At 32.6% G+C, this 20,111-nt stretch overlaps 2 protein-coding genes across 2 annotated transcripts; one reads left to right on the forward strand and one right to left on the reverse strand.

The window, feature by feature from the left end:
• Window positions 1-1,481: 1,481 nt before the first annotated feature.
• LOC120158411 (CASP-like protein 1E1) lies at window positions 1,482-18,377 on the forward strand. The gene is made up of 3 exons (XM_039169262.1): window positions 1,482-1,601; window positions 17,587-17,879; window positions 17,970-18,377. The coding sequence occupies exons 1-3, from the start codon at window positions 1,482-1,484 to the stop codon at window positions 18,307-18,309; spliced, it is 753 nt and encodes a 250-aa protein (XP_039025193.1). The 3' UTR covers window positions 18,310-18,377.
• Window positions 18,378-18,618: 241 nt separating this feature from the next.
• Window positions 18,619-19,256, reverse strand: LOC120158384 (membrane-anchored ubiquitin-fold protein 3-like). The gene is made up of 3 exons (XM_039169237.1): window positions 19,124-19,256; window positions 18,810-18,980; window positions 18,619-18,740 (listed from the first exon to the last, which is right to left on the reverse strand). Exons 1-3 carry the CDS (start codon window positions 19,254-19,256, stop codon window positions 18,685-18,687), a joined length of 360 nt encoding a protein of 119 aa, XP_039025168.1. The 3' UTR covers window positions 18,619-18,684.
• Between the last annotated feature and the right edge of the window lie 855 nt (window positions 19,257-20,111).

A 20,111-nucleotide genomic window follows, 5' to 3' on the forward strand; every position in this document is an offset into this window, starting at 1 on the left:
AGCTATTATATGATGTCATAAGACCACTTGAGAACAAAACTCAGTGGGAATACAAATGGGATGCTGGTGTGTTTCATGACCAAAAAGTTGGTCAAATTCACAAAATATGCTAGTGTCGGATTAAATAAGAGATACCAACTAATCTTGATATCATCTCGGGCAAGGGCAAGTGTGATACCGATCACATTTTCTTTCATAATGAGTGTTGTAGTACGTAGAAACACGTCCGCTATAGGAGCTATGTATAGAAGGAGGTCCATGGAATTCTTGCTATTGTAGATGAAATACACATGATAAAACAAAATAGATGAAAACTCAATTCACCATGACTACCAATGATAACCCCAGTAACAACGGGAATAAGGGTAATATATGTAAGCCGAGCCTCCCTTTTTAATGTCATAAAGTAAGCGAAAAATGTTGTGAAAAATGGCTTCGTAGCCCCAATAACATGATTGAAATTAACCGCCAGGAACCTAAAAGTCGATATCTTGAGGAACTGAACCCTGGCTCGAATGATCTGCATGGGGGCCATCTTTATCCATGCAACCGTGATGTAGCTTAACAAAGAATACGCTATCATGTGACACATGGTTAAGAAGATTGGGTATTTGAAACCATAGTAGCTGAGTAAATATTTGTTCAACACCAGGACCCTAATGTAACTACCTGATGAACGAAGCAATTATGTATAGTCAGCTCCACTGTCACTGTTTCACCATTTTCATTCTTCATGCGTTTCTGTCTTATTGAAAATATTCGCTCAAATTAATGATCTTGACACACGATGATATATGCCTTCAACATGCCCCAATATTTGCTGATATGAACGATCAAAATGCATTCAAAATTGTTTCTTGATTATGTGAACCCTCTAAATAAGCTTTCAAAATGTATCTCATGAATCATTTATGTCTGAAACTGGCCTTCAAAATGTCCTAACATTTGCTAATACAGATGTTAAAAAGGCATTCAACATTACTTCTTACTGAGATGAGCCTCCAAGAATGCCAGAATATTCATATTGCTGTGAGCCTTCAAAATGCCCCAACATTCTATTTCTGGTTGAAATGGGCCTTCAAAATATCCCACATGGATCTGTCTGAATTGGGCTTTCAAAATACCCCAACATTCTAAACTGTAAGGCTTACTCTCAATGTTTATTTGATTTAAATCTCATGATCCCCACGAAGTCCAATTTTGCTAATGCCCCATTGAGGGTACTCGTGGCTCTATTCATGCATAAATTTGTTAATCTTGAATGCTCTCATTCTGATGTCACTAAACAGCGGTGTTGTTCAATAGCTTAAAGATTTTTTTTTCTGTTGTTGCCACAAACATTTAAGAAGTAATCAATCCTTCTGATAGAAATGTCTGACATATGTGCCTCTTCTGAATGAGGTGACCATTTTCTGGATCTGGAGGGATCTAGTCGGACAGAGTGGTATAAATCGCTTGGTAATCCATTCCAGGCCGACACAATGGCTTATCATCTTTTGGCTTTAAAAGACATGTTCCCTAGGGGTATCAATGTTCTGTCTCTTTTCTCATGGACCGGTGGTGCAGAAGTTGCCCTCTATCGGCTCGGCATACCTTTGAAGGTAGATGTGCAAGAACTGAACAATGATCGGTTGGAGCAATTGATGAGTAGATTTGGCGGATTCAACCTTGTTGTCGGTGGCATCCCATATAGCAACCTTATTGGAACAAATAAACATCATATGAATGGACTCGAGGATTTTTGTTTTCAAGAATGTGAAATGCTTCATCATTTTGGCCTTACTTATTTTTTTTCTACAATAGAAGTAGAATAGGCAACAACTTACTTCAAGGACCTTCCTCATTTGAGACTGTCCTGTTTGAAAATGATTTTTTCTCCTTTCTTTATCAAAGAATGAAAGAATTTTGTAAAGTATTATTTCTTACAAGTTCACAATAGAATCAAATCATAAGTATGAGTTCAAAGAATATCAAAAGAATCAACAACTCTTTAATGTTTTGAGAATTATAGCTCTTTGACAAGTATCAAAATTTGGTTTGGCTTCAGGATGGCTTTCCTATTTTTCTATGGTTACATCTATTTAATATATCACTCCTCTCTCGCTCTTTGTGAACTTTGTCACATGCCTCACTTTAAGGACTTGGTATTTTAACCGGGTGCGTACAAAATGACGCAACTAGGATTGCCAATTACTAGATTATCTAGAATACCTCTATTTCAGTTCTCTGAAATATTCCATTTGTGAAAGTTTTGTAAAGTCTAACAAAAGTAGTGCAAAAATATTGATCTAAAAATGAAATTTATGAGTGCTCGTGCGGAGTTGACTATAACAGGTGTTTCTTAACATCCTTAGTTCATCTTTTACAATCTCTTTTTTTTTCTTTTCTTTTCTTTTTACTATTTGAAACTTATCCATAAAGCCAGGGCGATTAACCAATTGCTCTAGAGGGACAACTTTATTGCATATAATAGTATAATAGGCTAGCTGAATATTATCCATAAAGCCAGGGCTATTAACCAATTGCTCTAGAGGGACAACTCAAGCATAACATGCTAGTTGAATATTATCCATAAAGTTAGAGAGATTAACCAATTGCTTTAGGGGGTAACTCAAGCTTTATTGTATATAATAGTAATATGGGTATACGTCTCAAACTTCTTAAGCTTGTTAAGAAGAACATGTTATAGTCTAGGTGTTTTGGTGGAATTCAGAAAATCTCTTCGTTAGAGTTCAATTCCCAAGCAACTGACTTAAACTAGATTTACCTATTTGTAAAAAATATGTTCATCATTGAACGTCATCAATAGAAAAGTACTCTAGTCAGTTTTGTAATACACAAACGATGCCCCATGTTGTATACTCCTATATATAAATATCAAGCTTTTTTGAAATTCCTTTCAATAGGAGAAGACTATCTCATATTTGTAATAGGATAATGTTTGGGTATATTTCTTCTGAAGTAAGGTCAAGGGTCATTGTTTTTCGAGTTTTAAATCTTGATATTTTTTCAAAGATTATAACTTTAATCATGCATAGTTTTTTAATCCAATTGATATTCAAAGAACTGTAAGATTGTAAAATTGACTCAATGCTCATAACCTTACAAGTAACACAAATTTATTTATTGCACAAAAGGTGGATAAAGGAACAAAGTTCAAACAAGATGCTGAAAATAGAAAGTACTACAGTAGTAGATAACAACTTTCACTTGTTTTGTTTAGCTTGCTCTATCTTTCCTTGAATGTTGGGTTTGTACTTGGTCCAGAATTTTCATCCTTATTTGTCCCCCATTTCTTGATCATTTCTTGTGTCAAGACTCCCTTGTTAATGAGGGTCTCTATTTCTTTTAACAGTTGCCTACAATTGCCTATAGAGTGCCCAGATACCCCCAAGTGGAAATCACAAACACTACCTTGATCATAACTATGAGCAGAAGGGTTTGGTAGCACTTTCGTTGATCTTGGTGTGATGTATCGACCTTTAACCAAATGAGGGTAAAAGTCTGAAATGGAAGTTTGGAACACTTCCAAAGTTTTTCTTAATCGTGTGATTTTATTTGGTCGATCCGAACAACTACTTGCCCTTTTTCTTTTGCAATTGTGGGGACTCTGGCTGCGACATTCATTCACATCATCACCTTTCGCTTTTTGATCCGTCGGGCTCTTAGATGTGACTTTTTAGTTTCCTTTGTTGATTACATTTTCAATTAATTCTCCATTTGTCATAAGATTCACGAATTCCTTCATCAGATTTGCCAACATTAGCTCAAAGTGGGAAGGGAATCACGAAACATATGTGATATCTCTTCTTCTAACATAGGAGGTTGAACTTGTGCTGCCATTTCTCTCCATCTTAAGGTATAATCCTTAAACCCTTTATTGGTTTTCATCAATACTCCTTGAAGATTCATACGTGTTGGAGCTGAGCCTTTAACATACATATATTGTCCCAAAAATGCATCAGCTAAATCAACCCATCTCTTGGTCTGTTCTTGATTCAAATGATTGTACCATACTACTGCTGGGCCAACGAGGCTATCATGGAAAGAGTGAATTAACAAATCATCAGAATTCAGATATCCTTCCATTTTTTTACAAAACATTTTCAAATGAATTAGGGGACAACTGGTGTCATCATATTTCTCAAAATCAGGCATTTTGAATTCATGGGGAATAACCAAATCTGGAACCAAGCTGAGCTCTCTTGCTTCTAATTCTTTGTGGCGGGCACTAACACTAATCATATTTCTGGATGAAAAATGAGGCTATTCTTTAAGTTCGAGTGGGATGCCCCAGGGTATGTTATCATTCTTGACTCTTCAATCTGATAGCATGGTTGCTCTTTATCAGTTATCTCTTCTTTATCAGATGCCATCCCCTGAGTAATTTGATTTAATCCATCTTGTGATGATTCTTTCCTTGTATCCTTAGGTAACCCTGTCAATTAATCTGGCCACTGATCTTCTAGTCTTTCATAAGATTGCTCCATTGTTTTCATGATGATGGTACAATAATATGAATGAATGATCTCGGTTTTACTGTTACAGAATCCTTTCAAGAATTATTTACATGTTTTTATAATTAATGTATATAACAATACTTAAATAAATAACAATGTAATGTAAATGCGAAAATGCATAAATGCAAAAATAAGAATACAAACTGTGCAATGCAAAGATGCAAATATAAAATGAAAATGTAAATGAAAATATAAAAATACAAATGCAAACATAAAAAATGCAAATGTAATGAAAAAAATACGAATGCAAATGCAACAAAGGTGTTAATCAAGAGTGATCATCTTAGAACAGATTTCATTGAACACAAAAGTTTCGGTGCATTAAACAAAACTTTTACATGTAGGGGATAGCTTTCACTCCTAATTTCTCTATTTCTCTTAAAAGCCAAATTAACTTCCACTCATGTTCAGGTGTGGAGTTATCAATCTGCCTTAATTCTCTTGTAAAGCCAGCTAAGTCCACCAGCTTATGAGCCACTTTGTTTGCTTGAGCATAAACTTCCTTCATGATATTCTCTTTTTCCTTCATCTTCTGTGTCAATTTTTGAAATTTTAGACAATGTTGTTCATTTTTTCTTGTGAGAGAATCTTTATGTTCAAGAAGTTCTCGTACAAGATCTCCATAATCATCTAAACATTTCTTCAATGTCTTGTTCTTGGCTATAGTTCCTTTTAATTCATTATCGATCTTAAGCTGATGGATCTGATATGATGCTTCCATGTTGGTCATAGCACTATTCAACCTTTGATTTTTGACTTGACATTTTCCCAATTCAATGACAGTTGTATTGCGTCTTACTTCTGCAATTCTTAAATCGTGAGAAAACTTCTTGGCTCAACTTTCATGTATGTCACAGTTCTTTTTCAGTTTGGTGACCCATGTTATCCACTCTTCTGGGGTGTTTCCTATGCCAGCATTTTGAAAGGCTTGATTGACCTTCTGGAAATATTCATGCATGGTTTCCATTATGGTGCTCAATTTTTCGTTTTCAATCTTTAAATGATGTATTTGAGCCTCAGACCTTAGCAAATCTTCTTCTTTCTGGATGCCCCTACTGATATTCTTACCTTTGACCACTTTTGGTATTAATCTAGCAGGACCTCCAGTTACCAAACTAGGTCGATCATTTATCATAAATTGTAAGGTTCCATGATCAAAAAAACTTTGGACTCGACGTTTGAAGGCAAGACAATTCTCAATGGTATGTCTTTGAACTCCGGCATGATATTCACAATAAATGTTGGTGTCATACCAATTCGGATACGGAGGTTGGAACAGCTTTATGTAGTATGGAACCACTTCTCGCGCTTTAAGTAGCTTTTTATACAACTCTTTATATGATATAGGGATAGCATCAAAATGAGAACCGCCTTTTGTCTTGGATTGAACCTGAGTTTTAGACGTCGGGAGCAGACTAAACTTCGACGATTTTAGATTACATGATTTCTTCTCATCTCTGGGTGCTTTTACATTTGTCACCATTTCTTTGGTATCTCCAGACAATTTGTGAATACGAATGATGACTGTCTGTAATTTCTCAAATTGGTTAAGATCCGAAGCTCCTTGTATATATGAGATTGTAGGGTTATGTTCATTGACCTCTCTGTCTTTTTGTGCAGGAATCTCTTTTCCTTTGGCCAAAACAGATATTCTAACCATCATCTTGGACATTTGCTCTCTTATTTCTCGTATATCCTTTTACTCTTCAATGGGCATACGATCTTTGGGTGTATAGCTTTCCTCTATCTTCGGAGTTCCCTCAGAATGTCTTTCCTTAACTGCATCATAGTTTGCTTGATCATAAAACTTTTTGTCCATTTATGAATTCTTTCTAATTTGATGTCCACTCTCAAGAGTTAACACCTTTTGGTTATGTCATGATCATGCAATGCAAGCACAAGAAATCAATATAAACAAATTAGAGCAAAATATAATGTATCTACAAAATAGATAACAATAAAAAAAATAAAATGGTTAGTACCAACTAATAGAAATAAAAGATTTTATCTATCATGGTATATAATATATCTTAACCTCATGCTTTCTAGTTCCATGCTTTGTTGGGAAAAATTAACCTAACCGCATGATTACTAGTTCGTAGGCATTTACTTAGAAGAAAAAATAAAATTAAATAAATTAAAAACTATAACTTATTTCTTCTTTGTGTACACCTATGGACAGAGGTTCAGTCTTGTCTTAGATTGGGTGAATTTCTAGGGTTTATTATATGTAGGGTTCAGTTCTAAGAGTAAAGGTACTCAAATTGTCCTTGTTGGTGCCCCCTTGGGCTACCAAACCCTCAATCCTAGTCCATTACAGACTTAAACGGATCAAGTTCAATTCGATGGGACACATTTACCTATGCCTGACACGGAGAATAAATTCTCACGAAGATATAGAGCATATGAACCCCGAAAGTTACTTGCTAGGTCTGACACGGAGAATAAATTCTCACGAAGACGTCGCTTTCACTCCCACTTAAAAGGGAAAAGCTCAATTATAAAGCTTATGTTATGCAATGCAAGTGTTGTGTGTGATGAGAAATTCTCACACAAAAATTAATATTTAAAAATCAATTAAATACAAATATAAATATACAGTGGTATAAAATAAATTGAAAGAAATAAAAAAAATCATAAATTAAATAAAATTAAAATTTCAATTTCTAATTAGAGAGACAATATATAATTTAAGGTTTGACTAGGGTCCCCAGCGGAGTCGTCAAGCTGTCGTAACAAGTTTTCGCCTGGGCATGAAATTTCCTTGGCGGAAAAGTATGTGAATAAAATAAATGGTTTTTATTAAATGTTTTGGGAGTCACCATCGACCTTTTGGGTAAGGTAGGTCGAATACCTAAAAATCATCTTTTAAAATAGTTTTTAAGAAAAAAATATTTAAAAGATAAATTGGTCTGCGTTTAACCAAAAATTCATTCTTTTTAGTAATAAAAAGGGATTCGTGGTCGGTTACGTTTGGGGAAGAATTAGCACCCCCACAACGCCCAAAATTGGTACCTATTAATTATAAATTGTCTCTAATAATAGAATTTAAAAATTCGAATATAAATTTAATTTATGATCATCTTATTTCAGATTCAATCGCATAATTTAAAAAAATATATAATGATTTTTATAAATTATAAATAAAGTATTTATTTATTTAAAATATCAGAAAAGGACATCTAGTTGCTTTAAGACAATCCATTTCTTTAATATTAAAAAAATAAATAAATATTAAAAATATGACAATTTTTCCTAGAAAATAATTTAAATAAAACTAAATTAAATATTATATTTTTATTTATTTAAAAATATCAGAAAAGGACATCTAGTTACTTTAAGACAACCTCTTTCTTAATATTAAAAAATAAATAAATATTATTATTTAATTAAATATTTTCATATGAAATAAAATAATAATTAATTACTATATTTAAAATATTGAAACATAGAGGTAAAAAAATAAAATAAAATTGTAATTAATATTGATCAAAATAAAAGAAATTAAAAATATAGTGTCAACATACTTAATGTTATATTAATAATAAAAGACCATATACACATGGATAAATATAAGAAAGGCAATCTTTATGAATGAATAGAATAAATACTAAAAGATATTTATATTTAATAAATAGTTATATAATGAAGTCAAATAGTATCAATGTCTATTATGATTAAAAAGGGATGAAATGGAAAGTATATTTAAGATACCAATTATAAATAAATGAAAAGAAAATTAAAGTAAGGAAAAAATAAATTCAAAGATACAAACATCAAGATTAAAAGTAATTAAGGAAAATGAAATATTAAAGGTGAATTAATCTTTCGTGAATAGCTAATTAACAAAAAATATGGGAAAGTATTTAAATAAAAAATAATTGAAATTAAAGCAATTAAATCATATTCATAAATATATAAAATTCATGGTATGAAAAATGAGAATTATAAAAACCAGTGATTAAATTATAAAATATCAAAGTTAAAGGCCCTAAGTCGAAATATAATAATTAACAGAGTAATTTAGCCATAAATATTAATACGGTATTAAAATAAAAATTATTAAAATTGTAAGGACTAAATAGATATTTTACCTTAATTATTAAATAAATAAGGTTAATGACTAAATTATAAATAAATAAAATTAAAATAACAAATTAAAAGGATCAAAAATTGATTTCAGTAACTAAAATGCAAAGATACAAACATAGAGGGATTGCGGGTATAGTTCACCCATTCATGAAATTACGCATATACCCCTCCCCAAAACGACGTCGTTTGGGAAGGGGTATATAAACCCCAAATAGTCAGCCCTTAAGGGCTATTTTTCTCATTTCTTTCCTTTCTCTTTCTCTCTCTAGACGAGAGATTATAAATCACTCTCCCTTCTCTCTAGGATTCCCTCATCGGAGGGAATCCATACGCCGGCCGACAGCCACACGCCGCCGTCAACTCCGCCGCCGGTCATCGCCACTTGTGGCCGGAAAAAAAAAAAAAATACACCAAAATATATATCCGAATGATCTAAGACGGAATCCAACCCTCGTTTTCCCTAAAAAGCCTCGGATTCACCTAGATCTAAAAAAAACCTTCGGTATTTCGAATCTGTCTGTGGCGCGTAAAGGTGCGTGGAAGCTCCGGTCACCGTGCGATTTCGTCGGTAAACTCTCTATCTCTTTTTGTTTAATATTTGGGTGGTATTTGGTTGGTGTGTTGCCTTGTTATTGTTGTCTGTCCCTCCTTCCTTTTCTCTGCATGGAATCAATGGCTTTTATAAGCCACCATAGTTCTTCTCTCGGACCGGTCATAAGAATGGTCTTTGGTGAGTCATCGAACCTCTAGTGGTGATTCACAATAGGGTCTCGACGTGGGCGGCCATCTGTGCTTTCTCTGGAGTCTTCTTCGAAGACGTGGCAATAGTGGAGCGTCGGCAGTGGTTGGACGAGACACCTGGTAGAGGCGGCGGCTGAACATGGCCCTAGGGTTATGATACCCTAGGGTTTTATTTGTTGGAACCATATGGGTCGTTGGATCAAGACTAGATCCAACGGCTACAATCACTGGCGGCTGGGAGCTGGAATGATGAAACCTTATTTGGTTTTAAGGTTACATATTTGGGCCTCCGGGTTTGGTTTGTAAATGGGCCTCTGGGCTGTAATTGAGTGGGCCTTATTTGTAATAAAATATTTAATAGTAATAATATATATATATATATAATAATAATAGATAAAAATAAAAATAAAAACGGGATAAAATTTAGTGTCTACAGTTTTCGAGTAGAAATTTTTTATGCTACAGTTGATGTTCAACTACAAGAGTTAAACAATACGTTTAATGAGAAGTCAATAGAGTTATTAACTCTTGGTTGTGCTTTGGAGCTAAGAGATGGTGACAAATTTTTCAAGGTTGAAGATGTTTGCAATCTTGTGAATAAATTTTATCTGGAGGATTTCACGAAAGTTTAAAAGAATGATTTACGAACAGAATTGGACATTATAAGGTAAAGTTGTCTTGGAATTCAGGTCTAAGAAAATTGTTGACAATCTCTGACCAAAGTCAGTGGTTGGTGGATACTAGGAAAGTGAACACTTATCCATATATATATTTCGAACGGTAAACTTTTATTTACTCTCCCAGTTTCTACTGCAAGTGCTGAAAGAGCTTTTTCTATAGTGATTCATTGGTTACCCAAATTGGTTCCAGGTTTATGAATCTTCATCGAATAATGAAATGTTACTCTGGCATGAAATTTTGTATTAAGGTTACGTCATTTTTGTTTGTTTTTGTTGTAACGACTTTATTAAATGGGATGCATGAGGATGGATGTACCTTCTTTAGGTGGGTTAAGGAAGGTGTTGTAGAGAAAAATGAGAAGCACATTCTTATCGAATTTATGACTAAAAATAACATGTAGTTACGATATAATCAAGAATTAAAGGTTGCTCAAGTACTGCTGAAATACAAAAGAGAATGTTGTGTAAATGATGGTTCAAAATTGTTGGGGGTGGAGGAGATGTTGAGGAAGTTTCATTGAAGGAAGTCCCCTTACAACCATATTTATCTCCAATGTTCTATTCCTTCACCGGAGTGCCTTACAAAATTAGAGTACACTGTTGAACAATGTTATTCAATGATTCATAACAAAACATCATTGTTATTACCACTATTATTACCTTCTCTTTCCTTCTCCATCTTTCCAGTTTCAGCTTATTCATAATTCGCACCATCATATCCTTGCCCCATGCAAGGATGCGTAGAATCGCTTTTTTGGTAGTTTGGGAAACTCGCAGAATTCGACCATAAATCAAACAATACAACTTGGATTCCAAAGGAAATTAATCAATTTACCTATACAACTCCGCTAACTTAAATAAATATTTTAACAAAAAAAATCTTCAACATTCAATTACCTCTAATATCGTAAGGAAACCTTGCAAGTATCTGTGCTTTTTGGGTTTTTGGAAAATCACTATTGCCTTTATCAATTTGTCCGAAACAAACTTCACCCAATTTAATTTGCCTTTCATCCATTTGTCACACAACAACTTCAGATAGTCCGTTCTCGAGGATCTATCACTCGTTGGAGCAAGAAATATTCCAAGAACGTACAAAAAAACCCTAGCATTCAGATCATCACCAACGAATTTTTCGTTTTTAATCTCAGCCCCAAGCTCAACTGATGTAACCTTTGGCTTTATATTATATGTACTACTGTGGTCTTTCCACTCCTCCCTCTAAAAAACTTCTTTAACACAAGTCCCTTTGTTTTTAACCCCAACATGGCTACAACTTGTGCAACCCCCAGATGAGAATGATAGCCACCAAAATTTCTTTCATAGCAAAACCTAATTCTTTCATAGCATTGAGGTTTCCCATGCCTTTCAGCTCATCCATCAAATCATGCAATCTTATCAAGCTACATCTTGTGGATACTTTCTACATTTATTTAAAGACTAAAAATTATGTTATGTTATACAAAACATTTAAAAAATGTTTTCTGCCTTGAAAATATTCATAATATCTTCATCTCATGTCCACTCATCTATGCGTTATAAATTTTTGTCTCTTTCTCCTTCATTTTTACATAAGGTTTTTTTTCTCCTCTATGCTCATCAACTTCCATTTCATCGTCGTTTCCTTTCTCACATGCGATCAACGTTGCTTTATCAATAATATTGATAACAATCCATCTCTATAACATTCTTAATTCAATTCACATACAAACATAACCAACATTCTTATCATTTATCGAAACTTTCTCTAAACGTCTACATTCCATCACACTGTAAACATTTCAAATTTCTCATTAATATAATTATCTATTATACTTTTAATCAATAACAATTTTCAAACAAGTTACAGAAAAATACATGGTTACTTACTACAAGTACATATATGTGCACATTGGTTTTTTCGACCTTCCCTCTGTCTCAGTTGTATCCTGGTCATGAAAAACATCTTCTTCATCTTCTCGATGCACAACTGCCATGTCAAAACCTCCAATTTCATTAATTTCATTGATTGATTCCATCTTCATTTTTATCTTCTTCCTTTACATTCAATTATTACAATACAAAACATACAAGTTTTGTTATAAGTTGTTATGTAAATGTAACAATAAATGCTTCTTATTATCTTTTATATCAATAACGGTTCAGTACAGTCACTTATCATGTACAACCTATCAAATTATCTACAACCCAATTTTCCCCCTATAACCTATAATATTACATTTCGCTTGGTCTATTAAAAAACAAGAAATTCACATTCCTTCAACCTATAACAATAATCGATCATCTGTTCCACATCTTTACCCTATACAATAAACCCTAATCACTAAATCCCAAATAACTTAATTAAAGAATTTGTAAACTAGGGTTTTGACAACGTACCTCTCTCTTATTCAAATTGAGATTTCAATTCTGTACTTCTAACTTGATGTTTACTTGTCAGATGGAAAACGGATTCTTGAGACGAAAACCCCTTGCTTTGCTCTTTGATTCTTCCATTTACCGTCATTAAAACACTTATGTTATGTATAAATACTCGGTACTTTCTCATTTATATCGAAATATGTGCATAGGTCTGATACTCTTAAATACAATTCTCAATTCCTTTCTTTTTACAATTCGAAAGTATCGATACTCGGGGAAAAGCTTTCGATATAATCGTTTTCTAACTAAAAAAACTGTATCCATTGATCGGAAAAATTATACATTATTTAATGATATTATTTAAAATTTTACCTTCTTAGTGTCACAACATTATTAAAAAAATGTTAATGTTATATAATTCAATAATATTTTAGGTTTACTACAAAAATTAAGCTCATGTTGCCTTCTTCCTTTACACATTAATGTTATAAGTTGGTCTCTATACTATAACCAATTTCGCTCTTAACTGTTATACAATTCGAAAATATCAACATTCTTCTAAGTTAGTTTTGATACCAACCAAGAACATAACTTACCCGATTAATCCATTCTTTTGTTTCCTAAACTACATGAAACTTCATATATTAATGCTTAATTTAATATTTCTAGTAGCGCTTAACCTATTTCATTAATTTCCTTTAAATATTTTTGGTTACGCCATTTTTAGCCTTATATTACACTACCATTTCTTAGAATTACCCTGTCGAAGCTCAAATAGTTTATGGGTCGCTGTTCTTCGAGGCCAGAAAAGGTACTATTATTTTCTTTTTGGTCATATGCTTTTAATTTTTTAAACTAAGTATTTAGTACTTAAACTATCAGTTTTAATCTGTTTTAATACTTAATTTTTTAATTATTTTTCAAATCTATACTTAAAATTTAGTTTTTATTTCATTTTAGTACCATGACGTTAAAAACTTAACTTTTAGTACCCTGACATTAAAAATTAACGTGTTTAGTACCTAAGCTATTAGTTTGGGTCTTTTTTAGTGCCTAAACTTTCAAAAAAAAAATTAAAAACTTAACTTTAAATTTTGAATCGGTTTACTAAAATAAAACAAAAACTAAACTTTAGGTATGATTTAAAAAAAATTGAAACTTTAGGTACTAAAATAGACCAAAACTGATAGTTTAGGTATTAAACGCATAATTTACCCTAATTTTTATTTATATATTTTTCCGTTCAAATAAAATTAGGCAAAAAGGCATTAGAGAATCTTGAACTTAAAAAAAACAATATGGCATTCATATTGTTTTTCTCTCAATATAGTCCTCAAACTCAGAAAACAAACTCAATATGGTCCTTTGACTAATATTTTTCGTCGTTGACTGTTAAGATACTGACATGACAATCCGCAGTGACTGATGATTTGACGGATGACATGAAAGATGAGCTAAATTGATTTTTTGATTATTCGATGGTCAAATTGATTTTTTAAGTTAATAGATTATTTCATTTTAAAAAAATAAAATTTATTTTAAACTAAATATAAAATTATTCAAATATTTAAAAATTAAATTATTAAAAAAAATTAAATATCCATATTAAAAATAGTAAAACTATTATAAAAAATAATACATATATTAGGTTATAAAATAATTACTTATAAAAAAATTTAAAAATATTTTTAAATATGTATATACATGACATATACATGTAACATATAGACATGTGTTTTCTAATTATCTTTTTGTTTTTTTATTAATCTAATTATCTTTTTTTTATTAATATAATTATCTTTTTGTAAGTATCAACTAATTTAAAAGATAATTATATAATAAATTTTGACATAAAAGATAACTAGAAAACATAGTTAGTTTCGAATAATTCAAAATTTATAAGTCTTGAATAATTTAAATTTTGTAAGTTTTGATTAACCCAATAATAATACCTTTATAAGTGTTGATATTATGTCTATATATTACACATATATATTATGTATAATATATCTTTTTAAAAATATTATTTTATTTTTTAATAATTTATAAGTTTTCATTTTATAACCTATGATATATATTGAAAAACAATTATTTTTATAATAATTTTAATATGTATATTCAATTTATTTTTATTAATTTAATTTTTATTTTTAGCATTTTTTACATTACTTTTTTTATAAATTACACATTTACTTATTTAATTTTACTCTATCTTATTTAACTTACTGTACTTTTAATTTTTTCATTGAACTTTAAACATTAAACATTTTTTTTTGTCTATCTATCATTTTTTTATTAACAGAGTTATGACATTACTTATTTTAATAATAAAACCTATAGCATATAATTTAAAATTAAAAACAAATTCTTGAATTCTATCAAACCCCAAATCTCAAAGCACTGCCTCCTTCCCATCCCATTCTTTCTTTCAACAAATCCCAATCTGGTTCCTCCATTCCCCTCTCCAAGATTTTTGTCACCATTGTTTCTCCTCTCAATTACTCATTGATTGTTTGAAACTAAATCCTACAATTGCTTCCTCTGCAAATGCTTGAGGGTTGTTCATCTTCTTCTTCATCTTCTTCTTATCCTTTTCCTTAACTTGCATCCTCGATGAATAACCCTTTCCACTGGGCATGCTGATAACCCTCGCCGTTGATTGCAAACCAAATGATCAACCCAAATATTCAAATCCTCCTTGAGAATAAACACAACCCCAAGCCTCCAGTCCTCGTTTGACAGCCAAATATTAGATTATATATATATATATATTGAAAATAAATATTAGATTATATAAAACAAATAAGAAAGGGGCAAATAGAAATAATGGGCAGATGAGTAACCCTGGATGAAGAAAACACACAAGCAAACAAAAACCCATGCTTTTAAAAGCGGGAAAAAGAGAACACAAAAGAAAAAAAATGAATATGGAACAAGAGACATGCAAAACCCGAAAAATTAAAACCTCTTATGATTCGAATCTTACATGCAAAGGAGATGAATTGATCCTAGGATGGTTTGCCTTCACCAATTCCACAAACTGGGATAGACTCTCCTCCAAGAACCACTTCAGTTTCCATGTCTCTTTCTTACGATTTATACAGACCATCTTTTGAATTTTCGTTGAGGTTTTTCTGATATCAACGCTAGATCTATGAAATTTGGGGGGTTTTCAGGTTAAACCTTCATTGACCTAAGATGACACTAATGGACGGTAGTTAGAATGACCGTCGATATGGTGGCCGGAATCTGGGTTTGGTCATGAAGAACGAGGAAGAAGAAAGAACGCGGGGTAGGTTATAATTATATTATTTTTATTTGTTTTTAAATAATTAAAAATATATATTTAATCCACGTCATAACGTGGTTAAAAATTTAACGGTAAAATGATAAAAAAAATTAATATCAAAAGTTTAGTGAAAAAATTAAAAAAATTAAAAGTAGGTTAAGTGAAATATAAGAGATAGTTGAATAAACGTGTAATTTACCTTTATTTTTTTAATATTTGAATAGTTTTATGCTTAAAGTTTAAAATAAATTTTACTTTAAAAAAAATCAATAAGCTCTTTAACTTTAGAAAAATCTAATTTGATCATCGAACAAAACTAACAAATTAATTTAACTTATTTGTCATATCATCTGTCACATCATTAGCTAGAATGGACTATCATGTTAGCACATGGACCGTCAAGTTAGCACCGTAAACTACCACATCAATGTTGTAATAGTTACGACGGAAAACATTGGTCAAATGGCCCAAATGGCCATATTAGATTTATTTTATGAGTTGGAGGGTCACATTTAGAGAAAAATAATATGAGGGTCACATTGGTATTTTTCTAAAAGTATAGGGACCTCTGCTTCCTTTTTCCATAAAATTATCAAGTTTTTAGTTTTGGGGAAAATACATCAAAGACCACTAATCTATGTTCAAATGATTATATCAAATAATAAGCTTTCAAAAATTATAAAAAGATCATTAATTTTTCTAAATTCAATCAAACGATTACGTTAATTGATTGGCGAAACTTAAACATTAGTACTTATAAAAATACTATTAAATATTCATTCAACTGAGCTTCAGCTAACCTATATCAACAATCTTTTTTTATTTTTTTAATTTTAATCATAGACAAAAAAGCAAATCATACTGGTGTATTAAATGATTGTAGTACCACATTAAATAATTTCCAAAATCAGATACTAAAATGCCTAGTAATGATCTCTTTTATGATCTGCTCATCAGGCAAAGTAGGTTTTGCATTAGTTGCTCTCCACCAAGCAATTTAGCCAGTCAGTGTTTCTCTCATTGGAAACGGCATCGCATTGCTTGGCATCTAATATACACAATTCACGTAGGATCAGCAAGATATTAAATTACCGTCGTGGTTGCAAAAGTTACAATGTGATTTGTTCTTTTAAAAGTAATTATGATTTTAAATTATGAACGAGACTATGATGTGGCGATTATCATAATAAACGTAACGATGCGATCGTTATGTTTAGGGTGACAACATATGCTGGGAAGGAACGGATGTAAAAATTTATGTTAGAAGTATAAACTTAAGAAATTATATTAAAAAATTTTGGAGGCTTGAAGTTATAAAATTTTAGGGGATGCGAAATTAGATAATCAATAAAAAAAATACAATGATAAAATCTAAAATATAAGAGAATTTGAAAATTCCAGATTATGCGACCACACTTTAACACCCCATCGGTCCATCCCTGATGCTGGATCGATATCCTAGACGCCGACCACCTCTATCATGGCACAATTTAAGTAACAATATCCAACTTTGGGTACCAGCTTTGCTTTTTCTGCTGGTTTTACGTAAACATCTTCCTTTAAAGCTCCCAGCCAGTTGCCATCAATCATAGTATAAAATAGCTGTCGCGGTTGCGGATGCTGTGGACGTTACGTAACGTGTTATAGCTGTCGCGGGCGTGATTTTTTAACGTATTGCGGCTGTCACGGGCGGTTGCGTTGCATTAATATTGTGTTGCGGTTACCTTCAAAACCGTTACGATACGACCGTTAAACTATGTTGCGGCCGCAATTTAATACCATGCCATCAATGCACCCCCAACTTCCTCCTTGATTCCAGCCTCCGCTCCATTAACTACCCCAGTACTCTCCACCATTTTTAACCTATCCATAATTCACTCTTTTTTAAACCCTTTTCAACAAGTCTTTCTATACCCCCCATAACCCTTCTCCTCAAGTTTTATTTGTTTTGAAACCAAGGGAGAAAGGGATTAACACGGATGGAGTTGAGACCAACTTGAAGGTGCTAGAGAGTTCATGGAGAATTAGATACTTCGATGGATTGTTAAGGGTTATGGGGTTAATCCTTACGTCGGTAGCAGCAATTTTGACGGGCGTGGACGAGGAGACTAAGACTATACATATAAGTATCACAAAGACCTTGCCCACTTTGCATGTCCTTGTGACTGCTAAGTGGCACTACATGTTAGCCTTTGTGTGAGTTTTCTCAGTTTCAGTTCCATTGACGATGTATCATGTATGTTTGTCCTGCTTACGCAGATACTCACCTATATATCTTTTTGTTAGGTATTTCCCCGTATCAAATGCGATAGCATTTTCATACGTAGCGGCATCTCTGGTAGCATCAATGGCGGTTCAGACATCGAAAGACATGACCGAAACCGTTCTGGTGGTTCTAGACATGACCATAATGGGGTTGCTCTTGTCTGCTAACGGTGCAGCAATTGCTGTTGGGGTGTTAGGCCAATACGGGAACTCGCGTGTGCAGTGGAGGAGGGTATGCAATATGTTGGGTGGATTCTGTCACCAAATGACTGCTGCTATAATCTTGTCTTTGGTTGCATCATCGATTTTCTTTTGGCTGGCAGCACTCGTCATTCTCAACCTTCACAAAAAATCAAGGTAGATGATGGGAATGAAGAAGGTGGATGGGGAACCGTTGGTGGTATTAATGTTTAGCATCTATTTGTAGCTTTAGTACATGAATAAATTTAATTAGCTTTTGGATGTTATTAAATTTGAAGCCACTCGGGTTGGTGTATCTAATTTGTCTTTACAGCGAACAATGAATATTCTAGTTGCAAATATAGAATTAAGGTTTGGTTATATAAATATAGAAACAATGTGCCTGTAGGTAATCCTATGGTTAAAGGCAGCGAAAATACAAATGAACGCCATTTTCAAAAGCAAAATCAGAACAGATACAAAACTAGAGGTATAGCTGTGAAGAGCTATATCTTTTTCCACTATCGAGTTGAATCCTAAGGAGCATTTTTGTGGATCAAAGAATAATGCACCCGCATCGGTTCAGCTTCTGCATGTCCTTTTTGCTCTTTACTGCATTTCATCAAAAGAGTGATGAAAATAAAGAAATGTTATGTTTCCAAGAAAGAGAAGTCCACGAACCTGTCCTGCGTTTTGATTTAGAAGGCTGCACTAGCACGTGCATGGTGACAACATCATCGGGGTGGTCACCCATTGTTATGGTGCATTCAGCCAGGGTTTGGTTGTTTTCCAGAACTTTACCAGAATGTATGAGTTTCAAATCGTTTATTGATTTTGGTGTGACCGTATTGCCTGAAAATACATGACCAGAGCAGGATCATCCATTACGAACCTTCATAAATGACTTACCCCATACACATTTTCATAACAAACTGATGACCACTTAAGATCTTTAATCCAGCCAAGGAAGAAAGTAAAGAGAAAGAATATATAACCTTGGGGCCAGTCCGCAACGATCTTTTGCTTAAGAGTTGAAACAGTCATAGTCGACTTGTAAGTACCGTGTGCTATATCTTTCCCGTCATACAACCGGAATCTAAGCTCAATAAACTCCTCGCCCTCGCCCATTCTACAACTTAATGCTCTCCGTTCCCTAGCTTGCAGTGCAATGTCATTAAAAATTATAACATCAACATTTAGAATCATGCATTTCAAATATAAGAACATATACATATTCAATCACTTGTTCAATTACAACCCAGAAAATTATGAATCTCAGATTTCATTCTTTGAAGATTGTTTCACATACTCACGAAGATCAAAAACACATACACCAATTCAGATTGGATTATATTAAACTAACCTCATTTAATTCTGACAATTTGACTAGTATCAATGCATGCAAATCAACTTCCAGAACCTTGCCAACGGAGTGAGATCTCCATGACCTGATAATTGATAAGATTCCTCGCCAATATAGATAACTAGCTCTCAACCAATGCTCCTTTGACAAAATGCAGGAACTCAACCTTAAAGAAGGTAATGATAATATCTTAATATTATGTACATTGAGATTCGAGAAGAAAAATAACATTAAACAACAAGATTTTTATTAAATATCTAATTAAGGAACATAGGAAAGAACAGGGAAAAAAAGTGTAATTATATAAAACTAATCGAGGTAAGATTTCCAATTTTCCGTTCATCTTTTTCTTTTTTTTATATAAACTTGTGCGATGAACAAAAAAATCATCGTCTTTCTGATTATTCTTCGTTTTCTTTTTCTTACTATCTATATGAAACATTAGAGATTAGGAAAATCAACGAAAATGATAAAATGTAGGGGAAAATAAAAAATCTATAGAGGAGTACAAAACTACCTGATCAGAGAGCCATTGATGGGAAATTCAGTGAGAAAAAAATGAATCAAGAAAAAAGAACTAAAAAGGAAAATAAATATCTAGCGTCATGTCGTTGGAAAAC

Source organism: Hibiscus syriacus, unplaced genomic scaffold (genome assembly GCF_006381635.1).
Source record: "Hibiscus syriacus cultivar Baekdansim isolate YM2019G1 unplaced genomic scaffold, ASM638163v2 tig00111311_pilon, whole genome shotgun sequence".
Lineage (NCBI taxonomy): Eukaryota > Viridiplantae > Streptophyta > Magnoliopsida > Malvales > Malvaceae > Hibiscus > Hibiscus syriacus.

What these genes read in the sequence shown, in the direction of transcription:
- LOC120158411 (XM_039169262.1), top strand. Translation starts at nt 1,482, where the DNA reads ATGGCTTATCATCTTTTGGCTTTAAAAGACATGTTCCCTAGGGGTATC. An exon ending in GGCTCGGCATACCTTTGAAG is followed by an intron (nt 1,602 to 17,586) that starts GTAGATGTGCAA and finishes CTTTTCAACAAG; the next exon opens with TCTTTCTATACCCCCCATAA. An exon ending in CACTACATGTTAGCCTTTGT is followed by an intron (nt 17,880 to 17,969) that starts GTGAGTTTTCTC and finishes TCTTTTTGTTAG; the next exon opens with GTATTTCCCCGTATCAAATG.
- LOC120158384 (XM_039169237.1), bottom strand. Translation starts at nt 19,256, where the DNA reads ATGGGCGAGGGCGAGGAGTTTATTGAGCTTAGATTCCGGTTGTATGAC. An exon ending in CGTTGCGGACTGGCCCCAAG is followed by an intron (nt 18,981 to 19,123) that starts GTTATATATTCT and finishes ATGTATTTTCAG; the next exon opens with GCAATACGGTCACACCAAAA. An exon ending in TAAATCAAAACGCAGGACAG is followed by an intron (nt 18,741 to 18,809) that starts GTTCGTGGACTT and finishes GATGAAATGCAG; the next exon opens with TAAAGAGCAAAAAGGACATG.